This window comes from Athene cunicularia, assembly GCF_003259725.1.
Source record: "Athene cunicularia isolate RWA chromosome 4 unlocalized genomic scaffold, athCun1 chr4_part2, whole genome shotgun sequence".
In the NCBI taxonomy this organism is placed as follows: Eukaryota; Metazoa; Chordata; class Aves; order Strigiformes; family Strigidae; genus Athene; species Athene cunicularia.
This window is the reverse complement of record NW_020799099.1, coordinates 22858318-22875807: the sequence shown is the minus strand read 5'-3', so window position 1 is coordinate 22875807 and position 17490 is coordinate 22858318. Positions and strand designations below refer to the sequence as shown.

The following is a 17490-nucleotide window of genomic DNA, read 5'->3' as shown; positions in this document are numbered from 1 at the left end:
TGTTCAGTTTAAGCACCTGTGTAAGTCATAGGAAAGAATTGGTTACTGTTCCATAGCTATTCATGCTGTTCTTTCATTCTGATGTTTAGGGTCTAAATATTTGTTAGAAGAAAATGCACATGCGGATACTGAAAGAGTCATTTTAAGCATCAAAGAGTTTTGAAAATACAGAGGAGAAGTAACAAAGCCTGTAAAATGTATGCATTACAGAATTTCCACCAAGAGATTGTTGTTTCTCAGTCTCTGTGAGATTTAGATACCTCTCCAGGATGGAATATTGTATTTTGTACTGCTGATCATTAGCCAAAGCTTGTTACAGGTTGCCTTGCTTCCTCAAGTTCCGAATTCACTGCCCATTCAACTACAATAATAAAAAAACCCCTATCTTCTGGACCATTAGTTGCCATTACAGTTTTTCTTCAAAAAAAAGAACAAAACAAAGAAAATGGGGAAAAATGACATTTAAGCAGAGCCTTTGTCAAAGAATGTCTTAAACCCCTGTTTACTAGAGCAGCTGTAGGCCAAAGTTACCATGGAAACAGAAAGAATTCAAATAATATTAGCAATAGCATATCTATTATGATACTGCATTAACGACGCTATAGTAAAGGGTCACTTGTGGTTTCATTTACAGGGCTAACATTTTAGTGACTTATCACCAATATTACAGGCAACCTATTAGAATTAGAAACAAAGGTTCAGGCTTCAATTGGCTTATGATAATATTGGGAGGGAAAAAATATTAAATTTTCCTGTCACTAGACAAAAATATTTATTTAATATGTCTAGGAGAGTTTTGAGTTTTTCATATGTAGCAAATTCTTAGTCTTTTCTTAGAAATAAAATAATGCTTAAGTCATAAATTAGACTTCATTAGGCATCCAAAAGTACTGACACCAACAGTATAGATGATACAACCAGAACTGGGACATTTTGGGGAGAGGTTATTTTCAAGAAGAATCTATCAGGTCTTGAGCTTGATACCATACATGTATCTTTTCCTGCATTGCTTTTCAGAAACACTGAAAACATGTGCTAAGTAATGTTAGTCCTGTTTTGGGAAACGGGGCTTGAATTCAACTGTTTCTGCCAGATGAATGTGGCTGGTGCTGGGTGGTGGAAGAGGAAGAAGTGTTCAGATGTGGTTTGTCAGAAGAATAATATTCTTTAAAGAGATTGCCATGGTTTGCCACTTAGGGAGTGGTAGTGGTTTATCAAGATTATACATGCTAAGGTTCTCCTTCTTGTATCCCCTGAATTTAAATGTTTCTTTTTTTGGCAGCCAGGTTCTCACCTGTTTTTTTTTTGTTTGTTTTTTTTCTTCTTCTTTCCTCTCTCTGTGTACTACTGGCCAAGAAAAGGCAAAAATGAAACTGAAGACTGATTAGGCGTCATAAAGCAATTTTTGACCCTTTAGATACTGGTTGAAGTATTGACTTGGGTGCTGTCAGGACATAGCCAGTAGTTTCTAGTTGCCAAAGGTTCAATTGCCAAAAGGTTTAGCCATAAGTTACGTGTTTAACTCAAGTGATATTGGAAAAATTTACCCGACCAATCCATGTGTTGAATAACCTGTTGTACTCACATCTCTAAGGTATATGCAAATAAACTTCACAGAATGGTCTAAATTATATCCTATATAAATGCAGGGTAGAGATACTCAAGGAGCTTTTTCTGTGTTTGGCAGAAAAATCTGGCACATGAGATGTGAAAATTTTCCCAAAGCTATATGATGATAATGACTGCACTAGAATGCTTGTATAGCGCTTTGCCTATTACAAAAGCTGTAAAAGCATTAACTAATCCACAAAGCAAATTATGTGTTGCAGATGTATCCCTCTGCTGGGAGGAAAGCATATGTGTGTATGAGTGAGGGAGAAAAAGAAAATCTATTAAAGGAGGCTTTATTTGGTCATTGTAAGCTTTATTGCATTTCTTTGACTGTATTTTCGTATTTTCTTAACAGAAGATTTTTTTTTCTAGGAATCTGTTAATGAAATTATAGATTGATGTATGAAAAACATACACTTTTTTTTTTCCTTTTTTACACAGGAAATCCAATTGTCTCGATTCTGTTTAGAACCAAAGTGAATCTGAGCACTCTAGAATTATTTGAAAGAACAGCAAACAGTCAGCAAAATGTGTCTACCTGAAATGATTTTTTTTTTTTTTTTTTCTTCACAGACTCAGATCTCAAGCTTTCTGGTGCACATAAGCATGTATGCCTTTAAAATGTGGCTTTTACTTTGGTATTCTTTTGCTAGATAGTGAATTCAAGGTTAGATGATTGCTGTCTTCATCAGCTTTGTCAAGAGCTGATCCTTATCTAGGGTTGACTTGAACCTGGATTTATTAGAATACTTTAATAGATGCACAGAGGATGCGAAATCTTAAATGCCTGCTACCTCCCAAAGCTGTTTGTCTGTGCAGCTGGCCTTTGTGTTGCAAGTGAGTGCATGCCCATACACATGTAAGTGTAGGAATTAAAGATGGTTGCAATGGGGCTGTTGAGCAGACTGACAAACAAGGCAGGCTAGTTTTGCTGGGGTGTGCGTACCGGTGATGATTGTCCTCGCTGTTGCCCTCACTGAAGCTGGTGGGGCCAGGCTCCTGCGCTGTCAGGTGTTGGAAACTGGAGCCACAGTGTGCTGCTTCTTCCTTCCCCATCTGTGCTCACAGATACTTGGTGGTTTTGTGCTTCTCAGCCTCTTCTCCAAAAGGAAAGGGAGGGGACCCTATCTGCCTCTGCTACAGGTCATCATAGTTTTGGGACCAGGACTACTTATGGTTCTATCATACACCTTTCCTGCCTGTTATACCACCTTTGTTGTCATATTACTGTTTTTTGTTGTTGTTGTTGTTGTTTTTTTTCCTTGTTTTTCAGTACATTGTTTGTGCAAGTATGACACCATTTGTTTGAGTTGTTGGAGTTGCATGTTATTTATATACCTCTGCTTAGCCATATTATAAAGTACTTGTATGTTGTTACAGGTTACACTATTAGTGGCATTGTGCGTTACAAAAATTCTGGCTATTGCCCCTCCATTTTAGTGTGCATATGTATGCGTTCAAGACAAGCAAATACTAAGTATGGCTTTGGTTACTCCTGCAAAGGTGACTCCACTGGCATTCACAGGTGCTCTCTTAGAGGCAGGTTACGCAATTGCGCTGTGATCAGTGCTGCCAACCCGTGGCTTTCAGCTGTATGTTACCCTCACCAGTATTGTAGTGTTTGGATCACTAAACAGCAGTAGATGTATCCAAGACCAACTGGCAGCATCTACAGCTGCTATGTAGGAAGAGACTGCGTTGGCGGTGTGCAGTGAGAGGTGGGCTAGTGACTTCTGAGTGTCAAAGTACCCACCCTATGATCCCTATGCATGCTGTCCCAATGATAGAAAAGCTGATTAAGATGGAGGGAGTGAACATTGGTGCTATACATCAACACAATATTTGCTTGAATGCTTTTGCCTGTGAACTTCTGAAGGTAGGTGCCACTTCTCCCTGTCGTCTGATCTTGGCTGACACTGTGGCTGGACAGGAGCATGGACAACTTCTGTTCCTGCCATCAGTGGTGCTTGGGCTTTGCAGTGTTACACTTCTGTGGCTTCAGCGAGCCGACCATACTGTGGTAGAATGAGCCCTGTGTGGGTGAGTGCAAACTGAGACCTATTACGAGAGTCCATTAGTTATAATCACTCAGGCAAAAGGAGCATCATTGCAGACATTGATTTAATGCACAGAGAATCAAAAGGGCAGAAACAAGAATAGGATGGAAAACACTGTGCTTTCCTTACACAGCTGAAAGCGTGCGTGCAAAAAATATTTTGAAGAACAGTATGATGGATCTGAGCTCTATAGTTAGACAGTTCCCTCCACTGATAATTTTCTGTCTTTGGTTCTTAAGGGCACATTAATTTATAATATAAATGGATTTCCACACGTTAGCTACAGAAAATGTTCTTACCAAACGATACAAGATTTATTTTTTTCTTTTCTGAAGTCCCTCATTTATTCAAGTAGGCAATAATAGGCTTTTTGGGTGGTACTATTCAGGAAAAAAAGAATGCTTTTAAGCTGCTCTTGGTATATGAAAGGCATCCATAAGCTTTATATCTGATACAAAGATTTTTAGGCTGTTGGCAGGGATTCTGTGTTTTTAAAGGTTTTTCTGTTTGCTGGGTTTTGTGTACTTTCATTTTCCCTTTGAAGTGTGTGGGAGAGTGCAGAAGGGGAAATACTTCATTATGTCCATGAATTATTCAGGTACGGTTCTAGGAGTTAACATTACTTTAAATAGCTCAAGGTCTTTCTTTTTCCTTGAGTATATCTCAGTTTTCATTCTTATGCTGATTGTATGCCATGTTCTTTTGCTGAATACAATTTTGATGAAGTACTATCTTTTGGCAATCTCTAGAAATAATTTCAGACTTGAAATAAGTATTTAATTCTGATCTTTTCCAGCATCAGATATGCAGTGACCCTGAGTAGATACAGGTGAATTGTCACACATATGACTTTACAAAAGAATCGAATTATTGTCCCTAGAGTGTGTTTTCTATGTGCTCTTGCAAAAACATTGATCTGAAATAGCCCCCCACTTATATTTCTATAGTGATGGAAAAAAGCAGTCTGTAATATTAAATGATAACATACTGTTATACATGCAATAGTGGGCTGTTTTTCTCTGAGAGGGATTTTATAAACCACATTTAGTACATAATTTCAGTGGGGAGGTATGAACACTAAAATATCATATTCTGAAAGAAAAAAACAACCCAAAACCCCAATAAGATATGAAAATCTTTATTTTTGTATTGAACCTGTATTGATTCAATCTGTATTGAAAGTAGTTAAGAACAGTAACACAGAGGAAGATGATCAGGAAGATGTCTAGAGGCCAACATAGGGGTGAAAGGAAAACAAAACAGATCCCAAAGCATTTTTTTGAAAAGTGAGTTTTTAAAATTTTGTTCTTGTGGTTCTAAAAATGACTTTGAAAATCCAGTGATTGCCACAAAATCTCTTATGAAATGAGACACGGACTGTTATGTCAGTGGAAAAAAAAAAAAGCTTCAAGAAATTATTCCCGTGGATTTTTTAGGGCTTTCCTGTTACAGTCTAAAGTGTCAGTGAAGCAGGATTACAGTTTCTCAAGGAGAAATGCATCTGTATACAACATAGATGATGATGAAGAACAGCATTTCAGAGAGGGAGGCCTGTGACCAAAGCTCATCTGCTCAGTTGGAATTGCAGCAGTGGCGCATATTTTGCACAGACATGCATCAGATGAAGCACAGGGGCAAAAAGCTTTTCAGGAAAAATAGTTTGATGAGCAAAGGTGCAAAGCTTGATCAAAAGATACATTAAAGTCGAAATGTAGTCAATACATTCAAGTTCAGATGATAAGGTGATATCAATGTATGTATAACCCGAGTTAACTTTCAGTGACTTCTGTGAATACGATCTTCAGCCATTTATGTCTGACAGCAATGTTTATGAACTAATTGCAAATATGTCAGTGCTTCAGTGTTTGTAGCTTCATTAAGTTGCTTACTGGACTTCAAGTTCTCAAAGGTCTTGAACAATCTCCAAGCAATAGTCAAGATTTTGTTGCAGTATCACTGTAATTTAAGGAAATGGAAATCTCGGCTGCCAGTGTAAAAGGACCCTGAAAAGCACTGGAAAATACCAGGCTCCAGTGGCAACCTGTGTGTGGATATACAAATGCACTGGTCAGAAAAATATTCTTCATCTCCTTGCTCAGGAAAGCAAAATTTGTCAGGGCTGAATCTCCCTCAAGATATCAGCATAGAAAATGAAAAAGGAACAGGAGTCTTTGAACATCATACTGACTAGGGACTGCATGTTAATTAGAATAAAATTACAAAATAATATCTACAACTCTCCAGAGATGCTGGTAGTGACAGAGAACCTGTGTCTGCTGCCTTCAGAACCTTGCAGTTACTTATTATTTCAATGGTATGGGAGCAAGAAGTCTAGATTAAAAATGTGTGAAAACATCAAGAAATGAATCTTTGGATTGGTGCTATTGATTGCTGTTTCAAATGGACAGATTTGTCACCTAAACCAAATTATTCATCTTGACTTTGCATATTACTTGTAAATATTGAATTCTACATGGATTTACCCTTCTTAGTTTATATATATTGTGCAGTTGATACAGTTTTGCTAGGTCCGTTTTGGAATTGAATTGCACTGCTTAACAAAATAATATGTTTAATGTATTTGTATATTCCTATGTATGTTTTATTGTCATTTTTGAATACCAGAGTTGTAAATTTTTAGAGGAGAATACTATAATTCTGTAAGCAGTAATTTCACCAGGTATTTCTATGTGTAAGTCGATTGTTTGGAATAATAATTTAAAAAGCTAAATAGTAGAGGGGGCTTCCTAAATAAATGTTATTTACTTTTTGTTGTTTGATTAAGCCTAATAGTAGATGAGACCTGGTATGTTGGGCACTTTATATGTATTTGCTACTAAAGCTGCTTTTATTTATTCCATCTGATTTTAAGTGTTGTAGAATCTGAGCTGGAACAGGTCTAAAAATAATTAAATATTTGACTATTCTGGGAAAGGACTGAAGGGAAGCTGGGAAGAGAGAAAGATGGAGATAGGGAGGGAACTAAGGTAGCAGGGAGGCCCCTTTCAGCAACCCTGAGTAAACTTACTCTCCAGATGCACACCCTCTGGGTGAGAGGAACTTATGTCTAATACATCTCTATCCCTGTGATGTTTCAGCTGTTTCTGAACTATATCCATGCCAAATCATGGTGTATCTTTAGATAATAAAACAATTCTTAGGTCATATTTCTTAAGAATATTACGAACATATGGGCCCAGTCACGACTAAACTGAGTACCATTGAGTTCAGTGAGCTTTGAGTGAGATACCTAGCTGTTGGATCAAAACCAGCAGTTCATACTTCTTGTTGCTGAAAGAATTTTAAATATGAAAATTGTTACTGAAAAGTAACCGATGCCTTGAAATATTCTTCGATTAGCATTCTGTTTTGTTACAGCCATTGTCAGTTACCAAAAGCATCTTGAACTGTTGTACAGATTATGTTTGTTTTCTCAGTTCTGTGGTTTGTCCCCTTAATAAACAAGCGAATTCCTGGGGAAAGTGGGAGACTGTTTTCTTGTTGGAGATACTTCTGAGAAGAATAAACCTGAGAGCTTTTCATTGTCACTTTATCCTGCCTACTTTGTTGGTACAGTTGAAGGGGCTGTAGGAAAGGGAAGGCGAGGGGGTTGCAGGTGCATTGGGAAGGTAGCTCGGAGCTCTCGGCAAACAGAGATGTTGCTGAGAGGAGCAGGGTGCACATCAGCCTCAAAGGACAGAGAGGATAGATGGAGCATGGTTTGCCTCTGCTCTGGAGGTTATCGGAAGCGAAGACCTGACTGAAAACCAATAATGCTGTAGGGGGAGAGTTGTATACAAATTTTTTTCCTTTTGGTCCATCTTACCTGGTGGAGTTTCTTCAGTTTAGAAAGCTGTGGTTCTCTTTGGTTGTGTTTGTTTTCCAAGTCAAATAGAATCTGTTTTTTGATGAAGACTGTGAATCACTATGGTTTTGCAGGAAGTCTCTCAAGATTTCAGACCAGACCACATGTAAGTTACTGCACAAGATGTAGGAGATGCTCAGTCATGCTTGTTAGTACTGGTATGGCTCATCAGAGGATGCTTAGCATTAATATCAGTATGGGTTCAGTTAATCAATTGTAATATACATGACAATTTTAAGGTACAGAACAAAATTGTGTACTTCAACCTTTTAACCTTTTGCCTCTAGTGGCATGAAAACCTTTTTGGTGTTGCTTAAAAATTGCAGGGTTTGTTCTGGACTTTATCACCAAAATGCTTTTCTTACATTTATTAAAACAGTATATAAACTAGGTATGTTGCGTATTCTCTAAGTAATTTAATACACCATTTGATCAAGCTCAAGTGCATAATAATGTCTAAATTTAAAAAGGGAGTAAAAACCCTCAAACTGTTCCTTTGTTTGGACATCATTTCCTTGTGTTCATCTGCTCTTAATTTGCCATAATTATTGATTCTCCATCTGAAATACAATTGGTAATAACAGTTAGACTGAAGATACTTCAGTCATACCAGGCAGTACTCTTGGAATTTGTGAAAAAGAACAGAGAACAAATCTTCGAAGTGTCTTGCTGCTACTATTTTGAAAGATATTGAGGTATTGAAGGATACACATAAGTCCTAAATGAGATTTTCAGTCTTCAGTGTTTCACTAGCTCCAATAGCGATTCAAAAGTTATTTAAGATTTAGGTTATCTCTAACACTGAACAATGTGCATTCTCCCATTTAATACAGCACACATTTTCTTTAAAAATTTTTAGTTAAACCAGTTTTAGTTTGGGTTTAAGTGTTCAGGCATATCCAGACTAGAGAAGTTTGTGTCTATGTAAGCATCAGGTACCTGACAGACTGTATCTGCATATTGCATTTTCATGTTTCATTTTTATGCTTTTATACTGTATAGTACATCTACATTTTTGTTGGCATGAGGGAAAGAAACAGTCACTATGATGAAGGCTTGTCAGGAGCTTTTTGAGTTAAGATACAGGGAATAAGATGATATGTGTTTCATGTCACTCTAATATTCATGTGATGTGTATTTTCTTCCTGTACAGTGCTGCTCACTGATTGTGTGGAGGTCTCTGTACTTGACAATTATCTTTTTCTGTGTGTGGCATCTGTAGGTATAGCAACAGCATTAGCAGTGGGTTCTGTATCTCAGAAGAGGTTTTCTCGTGTTCGTGGTAAGTCAGGGAAAGAATGCAAGAAAAAGTCCTCGTGTTGCCTGCATGTTGGTTGTGGAAGAGTATAAAATAGAATTTGAAAAAATAATTACTCAAAAGGGTTGAATAAGTTGTGTGTGTGAATAAGCATGGTTATCTAGTAAGGATAGGTAATTCTTCAAAGAATCATAAGGACCATTAAAAAATAGGATTGGCACTGAAGTCAGGGAGAGCTTTTGCTAGTTTAATGTATACTCCCGTTATGTTTATCTACTTTCTGTACATCAGATTGCTATACCTCACAGACAGCTCAATGCTTTGGGATGATCACCTGTTGTCTTTTACACAGAATTCCAGTGTTCTCTGGGTTACATTTGTTCTGGGAGCATGTGAGATGTGTGGGGTGCCAGCACCTTATGCAGGATCTACTCACTTTTTTTTGCCTGTGAACAGACTGAAAAATTAAGCCTGTTGCAATATCACTTGCAGATTTGAAAACAAAATGCCAGCTGGAGAATGCATTTGATTGTGACTTGTTGGTGACTTATACTATCAGGTCAAAAGAAATGACTATAGAATGAAATACACATGAAATACACATGGGAAGAAAATCTCTTTTAATACATTGACTATAGCAGCTTTATGTTGGTAGAAAAAAATTGCCTTATTGTATCATTTTCCAAAGTTGCCTGTGGTGAATGTAGGAAAGTGTACAAAAAAAAGAAGTGAACTGTCCCAGTGTGGGTTGCCTTCTCCATGCTGCTGTTTCTCCCTGGATGGCAGAGAGGAGAGGCTTTCTTCAGCTGGGGCTCCCTGCATGCAGCTCTGTACCCCATTGGCAGTGCATCTCTTCCGAGACTGACTGTCATTCCTGTGTTTGGCTACAGGCACTGGTTGTCCAGGTAGGGCTTCGCAAAGACTGAGCTGAACACCGTTTCATGACCCCAAACGAAGTCTAAATAGTGATATTGCTGTACTCTGATTTTACGGAGTGAAGATGACTACCTGAGACATAACTAGACATTTTATACTTCAAGAAGCTAATCGTGTAGGGAAAAACACAGTGCAAAAAGCTACTGCTTTGCTCTCTTTTGATTGTAAACCCCCCACCCCTTCTTGACTTTCCAGAGGATACGCCTTAGCTGTCTGTGGTTAAAACTTGGAAAACAAATTGAATCACAAAAAGGGAATGGGGACCTGAGCAACCACATTTAGTCAGGCTTTCTTCATCTGTGTAAGCCTTTGCCACCCACATTAATACTTAAAAATTCATAAATTGATCATTCATGCCTGAATTTCCTGTTTATCCTAAATTTGTGTCTCTTTATCCCTTGGATAAATAGAACAGTAAATCTCTCTTCAGAGTATATTGGTAAGCGCAGGCAGTGCTTAGAATTCCAAAATTTAATGAAAAACAAGTACTGATACTTTTATGTTGTGCTAAAAATAATATTTTTATGCTTCATAAAAAGTTATTATTAAACTTTGAAGACAAAACCCCATCATTTAACAGCACCAAAAAACAAGAGTTATAGAGATGGTATTACTTGTACTTTGGGGTTTCTTTTTTTAAATATTCAAGATCCTGTAAAAACAACAAATGGTGATGGATACATTTCTAGTCAGACGGTTGTTTCATCCATTTTTCACTGGTCCAGTGTTAGCAGAAATATTTTCTGATAGCTCCTGCTTAAACATATTTCCCAGATCTAATTGCTCATTATTTTGTGCAGAACAGTTCGATTAACACATCTGTCTAAATTATGCCTTCTTTTTTTTTTTTTTTTTTAAATATATATTAGGATGTTTTGAATAACTTGGGTTCCTGTGAGTTGGATGAAGATGATCTAATGCTTGACTTGGAGTTCCTAGAAGAACATCACCATCGTTCTGGTAAGTCAGATAAATATTGAATATTTTCAGCAAGATATTATGATTCTAGAAATATAATATAAATGTACTCAGTGCAATTGTTTGGAAATAAAAAAGTCATTTACTTGGAAGGGAAAAAGCATTATGCATTTTGTAGTGTTGTTTCTAAATGTGTTTGCCATTTAACATAAAAATACTTTTTATAGTGCATTTGGACTTTGTATGGTCAGTTATGAAATGGAAGTGATGTTTACAGCTACAGAAGAATTCCAGCACCAAGGGCAGACACATCTGATTTTCTAGATACTTAAAACAACTGCTGCCTACCCCAGGCAGTTACGAAAAAGACCACTGCTGATATAATTGTGATACTGTTTTGTGTGTGCTGGAATAATATGCTTCAAATAAAAAGGGTTTGACTTGAGACATGAGTGTAACTTAATCCTTTCTCTCATGGTTGGTAAGGCACTGTGGCACTGCCTTGATGAATAGCAGTAACAAGGTCAAATCATGGTGTGTTCAGAATGATTTTATAGTAGGATTATATAAGGTCTTGGTTAAGTCGTGGCACCTGCAGTGGGGAATCCTGCATTTCCTTTGGCTGTGATGTGGGACAGCGTAGGCCTAGTCCATGAACAGGAAGACAGTCCTGCTAACTCCACAGGGTTTGGAGAGACTTAAAATGTATGTGAGGTTTGTAGATAACAGATAGAGCTCTGAGTCTGTACTCTGTTGTGATGCTCTGATGTTTTGATGCTTATGGCAGTGACGTGCTTTTAAGCAGCAGTAATTTTCACCCTCTTTTCTACCTGCTGTTTTCTGACCCCTCTTTCTTCATCCACTGACATAGGTAAATGTAGTGTGCATTGATACACACTCATGTGGAAGTGGTGTTCATGAGACTTGTGCCCGCTGGTGTGCACCATCTTCAGTTCTGGTCTCCGCTTTGATGCACATTTAGCAATGGTTACGGAGAAACTGCTTGAATTATGCTCCTGTTTCAAATGTTCTGTTTATGATAATTCTGTGCATATATTTGAGTTATCTGAATTATATCTATGATAATTCTATTTAACCATTATATTGTACTTTTTAAATCTGTTTGCATATCCACTTACAGGATAAAACATCTGTTCCATTTTGTTTGGTAGTGAGCAAAGTAGAGAGTATGGAAGGTTGTAGCGGCAATATGTGCGTGATCCTAATGTCCTAAATTACTGGGAGCTAGAATGCAACAAATGAACTGCACAGAAAAGGCCCTTTCCAGCCAGTACTGAATAACTCTGGTTACAAAAAATCAACTCATGGATGAAGAAATGTGGGTCAAAAAGCTTCAAAAGCAAGCGTTGCATTTCATAAGAAATCATAGTGTTTTAGACTTGTTCATTCCCTGGACTTGTTGGAAACAAATTAACTGGCAGAATAATTTTCCATAAATAAACTTCCCTAACATGTTGCTCTTACCCTCACCTGTGTTTTCCTTCTTTTTTTATATTTATAAAAAACTGAGTTAACAGTGATGTGAAAGTTATGTCCAGTACATTATTATAAAGATTTAGAGCAGCTTCCGGAACAGATAAGTTCATAATATCTAAATGACATTATATTTGATAGAAAAGTAATTAAGATGGAGATGTGATATGACACATAATCTTTCTGCTCTTGGCTCATCATCCAGAGCAAATGAGATGCTTTTAAAACAGAAAGATCTCTTCTGGAAGTCAAAGTTATCAACAGTACTGTGACTATTTGTAGTGCAATAAAAATCCTCTTGATGTTCTAAATACTGATGCCGATTATTGCATTTATTTGGTTAAGACCATCAGTTCTAAAGCCATATTACAATTTGCTTGTGCTCCACTTTGTCTCTTTATAAGGAATTCTGTGGGGAATTATTACAGAGGGAAATGTTCCAAAACAAGTTCCGTTCAGTATTTTAACAAGTATATTGAAATATGAAGAGGTGTAATTGGAAAAAAAATTAGTTCTTTGGATGTTAGAAGGATAACTACTGAATCAGGCAAGTTCCTATTCTTCAAGACCTATGAAAATCTCTAAAATGATAAGTTACATGAGTACATCATGTCTTTGACTTGAATAACACAATATTCCTTGGTTAGGAGGCTGTGTGCAGCAAGCTGTATCATTGAAGCATAGAAATTCTGACTTGTAGTGCTACAGTTAATAAATACAGTTGATGGTTTGGTTAATGGCAAATTGAGAAAGTCTCTTAACTGCCATTAGGAGCTCTAGATTTTTAGAGACTAGACTTTTTAGAGACTTGTTAGTTAAGGCCCAATTTACAATAGCTTCTGCTTTTAACTGCTGTGGTTGAAGAGTATTTGCTAGGGTGAGGATATGTGGTTTTGGCTTTCTACAGAAGTTGACAATATAATAATAAATTAACAAAATAATTGTATTGATCTACCATAATTTTAATGACCACTTATGAATTGAAAATAAGATACTATTGGAAGGATTTCTGGGAGAAATGGCTATTAAGGAGTGAGTTTTAAAAAAGGAACTAGGAGCCAATTGGCAGGCAAGGAGACATTGTTCCAGAAAGTGTAATGCTATATTAATTAAAACATTAAAGCTAGAAAGGAGAAAGACACAACACTCTGTTATCTCTTTCATTGTTTGTGATTTTTTTTTTTTAAATTTATTACTTCAACTCTTTTTTTACTTGTGTTCTTACTCTGTCCTCTCAGCTTTTTCGTAATGAGCTGGTTGCCCTCCAGCAGCAACCTCATGAAACAGGGTTTCTGCAAAAAGGCACTATGAACCCTGATGAGTACTAGAAAAATAAAAAATATCCCCAACTTGTTCTCTAACCATGCAATTGAATATAACGAGATACCTGCAAACCTTATGCTTCTATTTTCAATGTAGATTTCTGTGCCCTGATAGTCTTAGCACAGCTACAGAAGACTGGAATTCCCTCATTCCTGACCTTCTGTCCATAAATGAGTTTACTGCATTAATTTACTACTGTTGCTTCCGTTTTAAAGGCTTTATTGCCAAGATAAAGAATGTAAGACAGAGATATTTTATTATCCCACCTAACACAATTGCTTTGAAATTTAATAAAATAATATTTATATAGTACTTGGTGAGAGGAGAGCACTACTGCATACAAATGCAAAATATTAATCAACTTGATTCGCTGAGATTTTTGCATACTGCTCTTAAGCTGGAATGTTTAAAACTAAGCATAATATGACGTACATGATGAGCCTTGAGGGTGCCTTTTTATTACTCCAAGTAAATTAGACTTTTAAAATATGCTACAGCGTTGATATCCTGTTGTAAAATAATGAAGTTAGTGGTTTCTGTAGCGGGAAGCCATTGCTGGTTTATAGAAAGTGACAGAATTAATTTAATCTAATTCAGTTTCTTTTTCCCTGGTGAAACATGACGTATATGATTCCAAGTATTGATTACTCAAATGTATAAGGAAGATCTTTATATTCAGCGATATAAGCAGTGTGGAATTTATTCAAGTAATGCACATTAATGTGGGTGAGTTGTGTGCTTGTGCTGTGCCATAGCCTATTGAAAAACCAAATACTTGGTTTTGTATGGTTAGTGTTGTCACTAAATCATGACTGCAGTAATAGTAGCCTTTTCTAAAAGTTCACAAAGGCATAGCTATCCAAGGTCTTTTGTAATTTCTTAACTATTTGCCATAGGTGTCATAAAACTGATACTCTGGTATCTTTCTAGACAGATGTATGTTTGTAGCTGGGATTTGTAGTGAGTCGCCCATCTGAAGTCGGGGAGACTGCTCATGGTACCGAATATTGAACACATGCGTATGTCATCTCCCCATCAGGCTCCACGCTACTTCACAAGTGCAATATTGATTAGCTGTGTACCCAGACTGGCCTGCCACATCCATCATGTTGTTGCTTGAATGCTTGCAGAATAGTTTTGAATAATGTAGCTCCCTATAATTTTTGGAAGACATTTGTCTTCAGCTGGAGCTTTAGCCATTTTTGATTTAATGCCTCAGCCTCATCTGTAAAGCAGTGATCCAACATATATATAAAGCTTAGTTATTTCACCCGGCATATTTCAGAATTGAAATTATTTGCCTTATTTTCTGGAAAAAAATGAATTTAAAGTGGAAACATGAAAGTGTATTTTAGCTTCCATCTAAATATTGTTCAACTCTTAAAAACCCAAACAGTTTCAGAGATAGGGCACGTTTTGCTCAAACCTAAGACAGTCTCTGCTAGAAGCTTTTTAAGTGTGTGCTTAATTCTATGAATGTGGTAGTACATGCTTTGGTACTTGCTCAAGGTTTATGAATAAAAACCAGTATATGTGACTTGACAAAATGACTTTTGACAACCTGGCAATGGCGCTTATGTGTCCTATATATGTTTTCTTCTATTTGTGGTTGTTGAGAAGGAAAGGCCTGTTCTTGGTATAGGTTTATGTTAATATAACTTAAAGGAATGAACATGTGAAGTTCTGATATAGTAGTATCACTCTTATGATGTAATACTTGCTTGTGTATACCTAATAAAAACAGAAATATGGTTATTAAAGAGATGCTCTTTACGTTTAAAATGTAATGCTGTGATATAGTGTCTACTTAGCACTGTCAGTAATGAGCAGGGAGAGGCACATCTTTGTGAAGTGGTTGGAAAGTGTGGGCTCTGACCATTGTTATGTGTTTGTATTATGTAGTTTTTATTTAGTGCACATTAGTGAGATCCAGAACAGTGCTTTGGGCTAGAGTACTATATCACAATACAAATATTTGCTTTTTCACTGAAAAAAAAAAATATTATTTGATGGATAATTCTATGGGTTTTGCAAACTTCCTAGGGCAAGGTAGAAATAGTGTTTTGTTTTTTGAGATGGATGCACAATTCAAACATAGTTATTTAAATGTCAAATTACAGTCATCATATCAGATTTTGATCTTCTAGCAATATAATTACATAAGCTATTAGCAGCCTCACCAACAAAAGTGCACCTTTTTTTTTTTTTTTCCTTTTTTTTTTTTTTTTTTTTAAAGTAAAAGTCAGGAATTTTTGTTGTATTTCTTTTAAATGCAGATAGCCTGCAGATCAATTGCCATCAGTAGCCAGCCAAACTAAAGTGTTGGTGTAATGACCCAATGATATTAATTAGGTAGTTGCTGAGTTATTTTGAACGTGATAAGCAAACTGTGTGAAAATTCTGTGGTGGGTTTGGAACTCCTCCTGTGTCTATTAATTAAATGTACTAATTATTTTTATTAATATTTTAATGGACGGTAGGAGTGCTGAGCTGAGCTGAAACCACTTCAGTGTTTTGTGTTTTTTTGTTTTGTTTTGTTTTGTCTTTTTTTCACCAGGAGTGGGACAAATATAAATACTATTAAAGAAAAAGTACAAAAAAAAAATTAAGTGCTGGTAGTGGGTCATTACCACAGGTAGTTACAAACTGTAAAACAGAAAGAAATTTGCTTGCTTTTGAAATGTGAAACATCATCTAAATGTAATAAGGGAATAGAGAAATATGCTGTATTTAGAAGTTACACTACTTGTTTTGACAGCAAAACACTGAAAGCCAGCCCTTTAGCTATCGTGGATCAGCTGGGATTCATTGAAGCCAAAAGCATTAACTGTTGGCGTGACCGAAGCAAGGGGGGTTGCAGGGTGCTTTCTTTGGTGATGGGGCCAGTCCTCCCAGCCAAGGGTGGCTCTTGTCAGAAGCCGTCAGTTTCTACGGAGGGCAGCGTGCCTGGGCAGTGAGCTCTGGCACGAGCACTGCTCTTGTCTGGTTAGATAGTACCTTGTTTTGTCAGGCAGTGTCACTGGCACAGAAACTCAAAAGGGGCAAATGGCACTTTCTGGATGTTTTCCTGAGATTTCTAGCAAAGCAGACCTCCTGCTCCCAAGCAGAAGTTGTCTTCAAGTGCTCGTGTAATCCATTTATGTTTGTCAGTTCAAGAAAAACAGATTTTTCAGTGTTTTTAATTTGCCTTTAAATAGAGAATAGGAAAAAAAGATCCTAAAAATGTATTTTTTGTCAGTCAACAGCTTAGAACCAGAGAAGAGATACTTAAGGTAATTTGAATGTTTTACTTTACTCATTAATGTATCGTTGGCAGCAAATTATGTTTCTGTGTTTAAAAACAATGACATATTTTGATTTTTAATTGGAACTGGGCACGCAACTCGAACTTTTTTCAGAGCTTCACCATTCCCAGATGCCCCCCTTAGAGATGTATACATTACAGAACAGGTTAAACTAGGGCAGCATCCCTTCAGTTTTCTGCTTGAAATGTGTCATAACAGTTCAGTTTATTTTTACAGGTTTTGAACAAAATAAAGATTGTGATGGTAAAGTAACAGAGCTTTGTCTCTCTGTCAAAAAGGCACTCAGTAGCATCTTGCATTATCCTTACAGATTCTGGACAATAAGATAATAAAAAAAGTAAGCGAGTATTAACTGTAGTAAAAGCTGATTAATTACACCACGAAGGATATTCTAATAGCAATTAAAGTGGGAAGTTCATGTTAGTTTTTAGTTTTGCAAGGGAAAAAGGCTCACTGAGTAAATGCTTGCTATTCCTCTGTGAAGCTTCTCATGAAGGGAGAGCAGCACGAGCCAGAACTGTGGCCTGATTTCACACATACATCCAACTTCCATCATGGCTTTCAAGTATAGAACGGAGAGTCACATGCAGCTAGTTTCTCCGTAGCTAGAAAAGTTAGAAACAGAGCAATTTAATGTATTTTCAGAATGACTTCTTGTACTAAGCTACACATTTTCCCCGAAGCATTGTTTAATAAATCTGACACAGTAATGGAGTAACTTAA

General features: G+C 36.8%; 1 protein-coding gene across 3 annotated transcripts in view; it reads left to right on the top strand.

Annotated features, from left to right (window-relative positions):
• CCSER1 (coiled-coil serine rich protein 1) overlaps positions 1 to 17490 on the top strand; it is a 646489-nt gene that overhangs the window by 43657 nt on the left and 585342 nt on the right. For all 3 annotated transcript variants that reach the window (XM_026847667.1, XM_026847668.1, XM_026847666.1), the window contains exon 3: positions 10597 to 10687. In XM_026847667.1, the coding sequence (XP_026703468.1) occupies positions 10597 to 10687 (91 nt within the window). The remainder of the gene's footprint in view (positions 1 to 10596; positions 10688 to 17490) is intronic.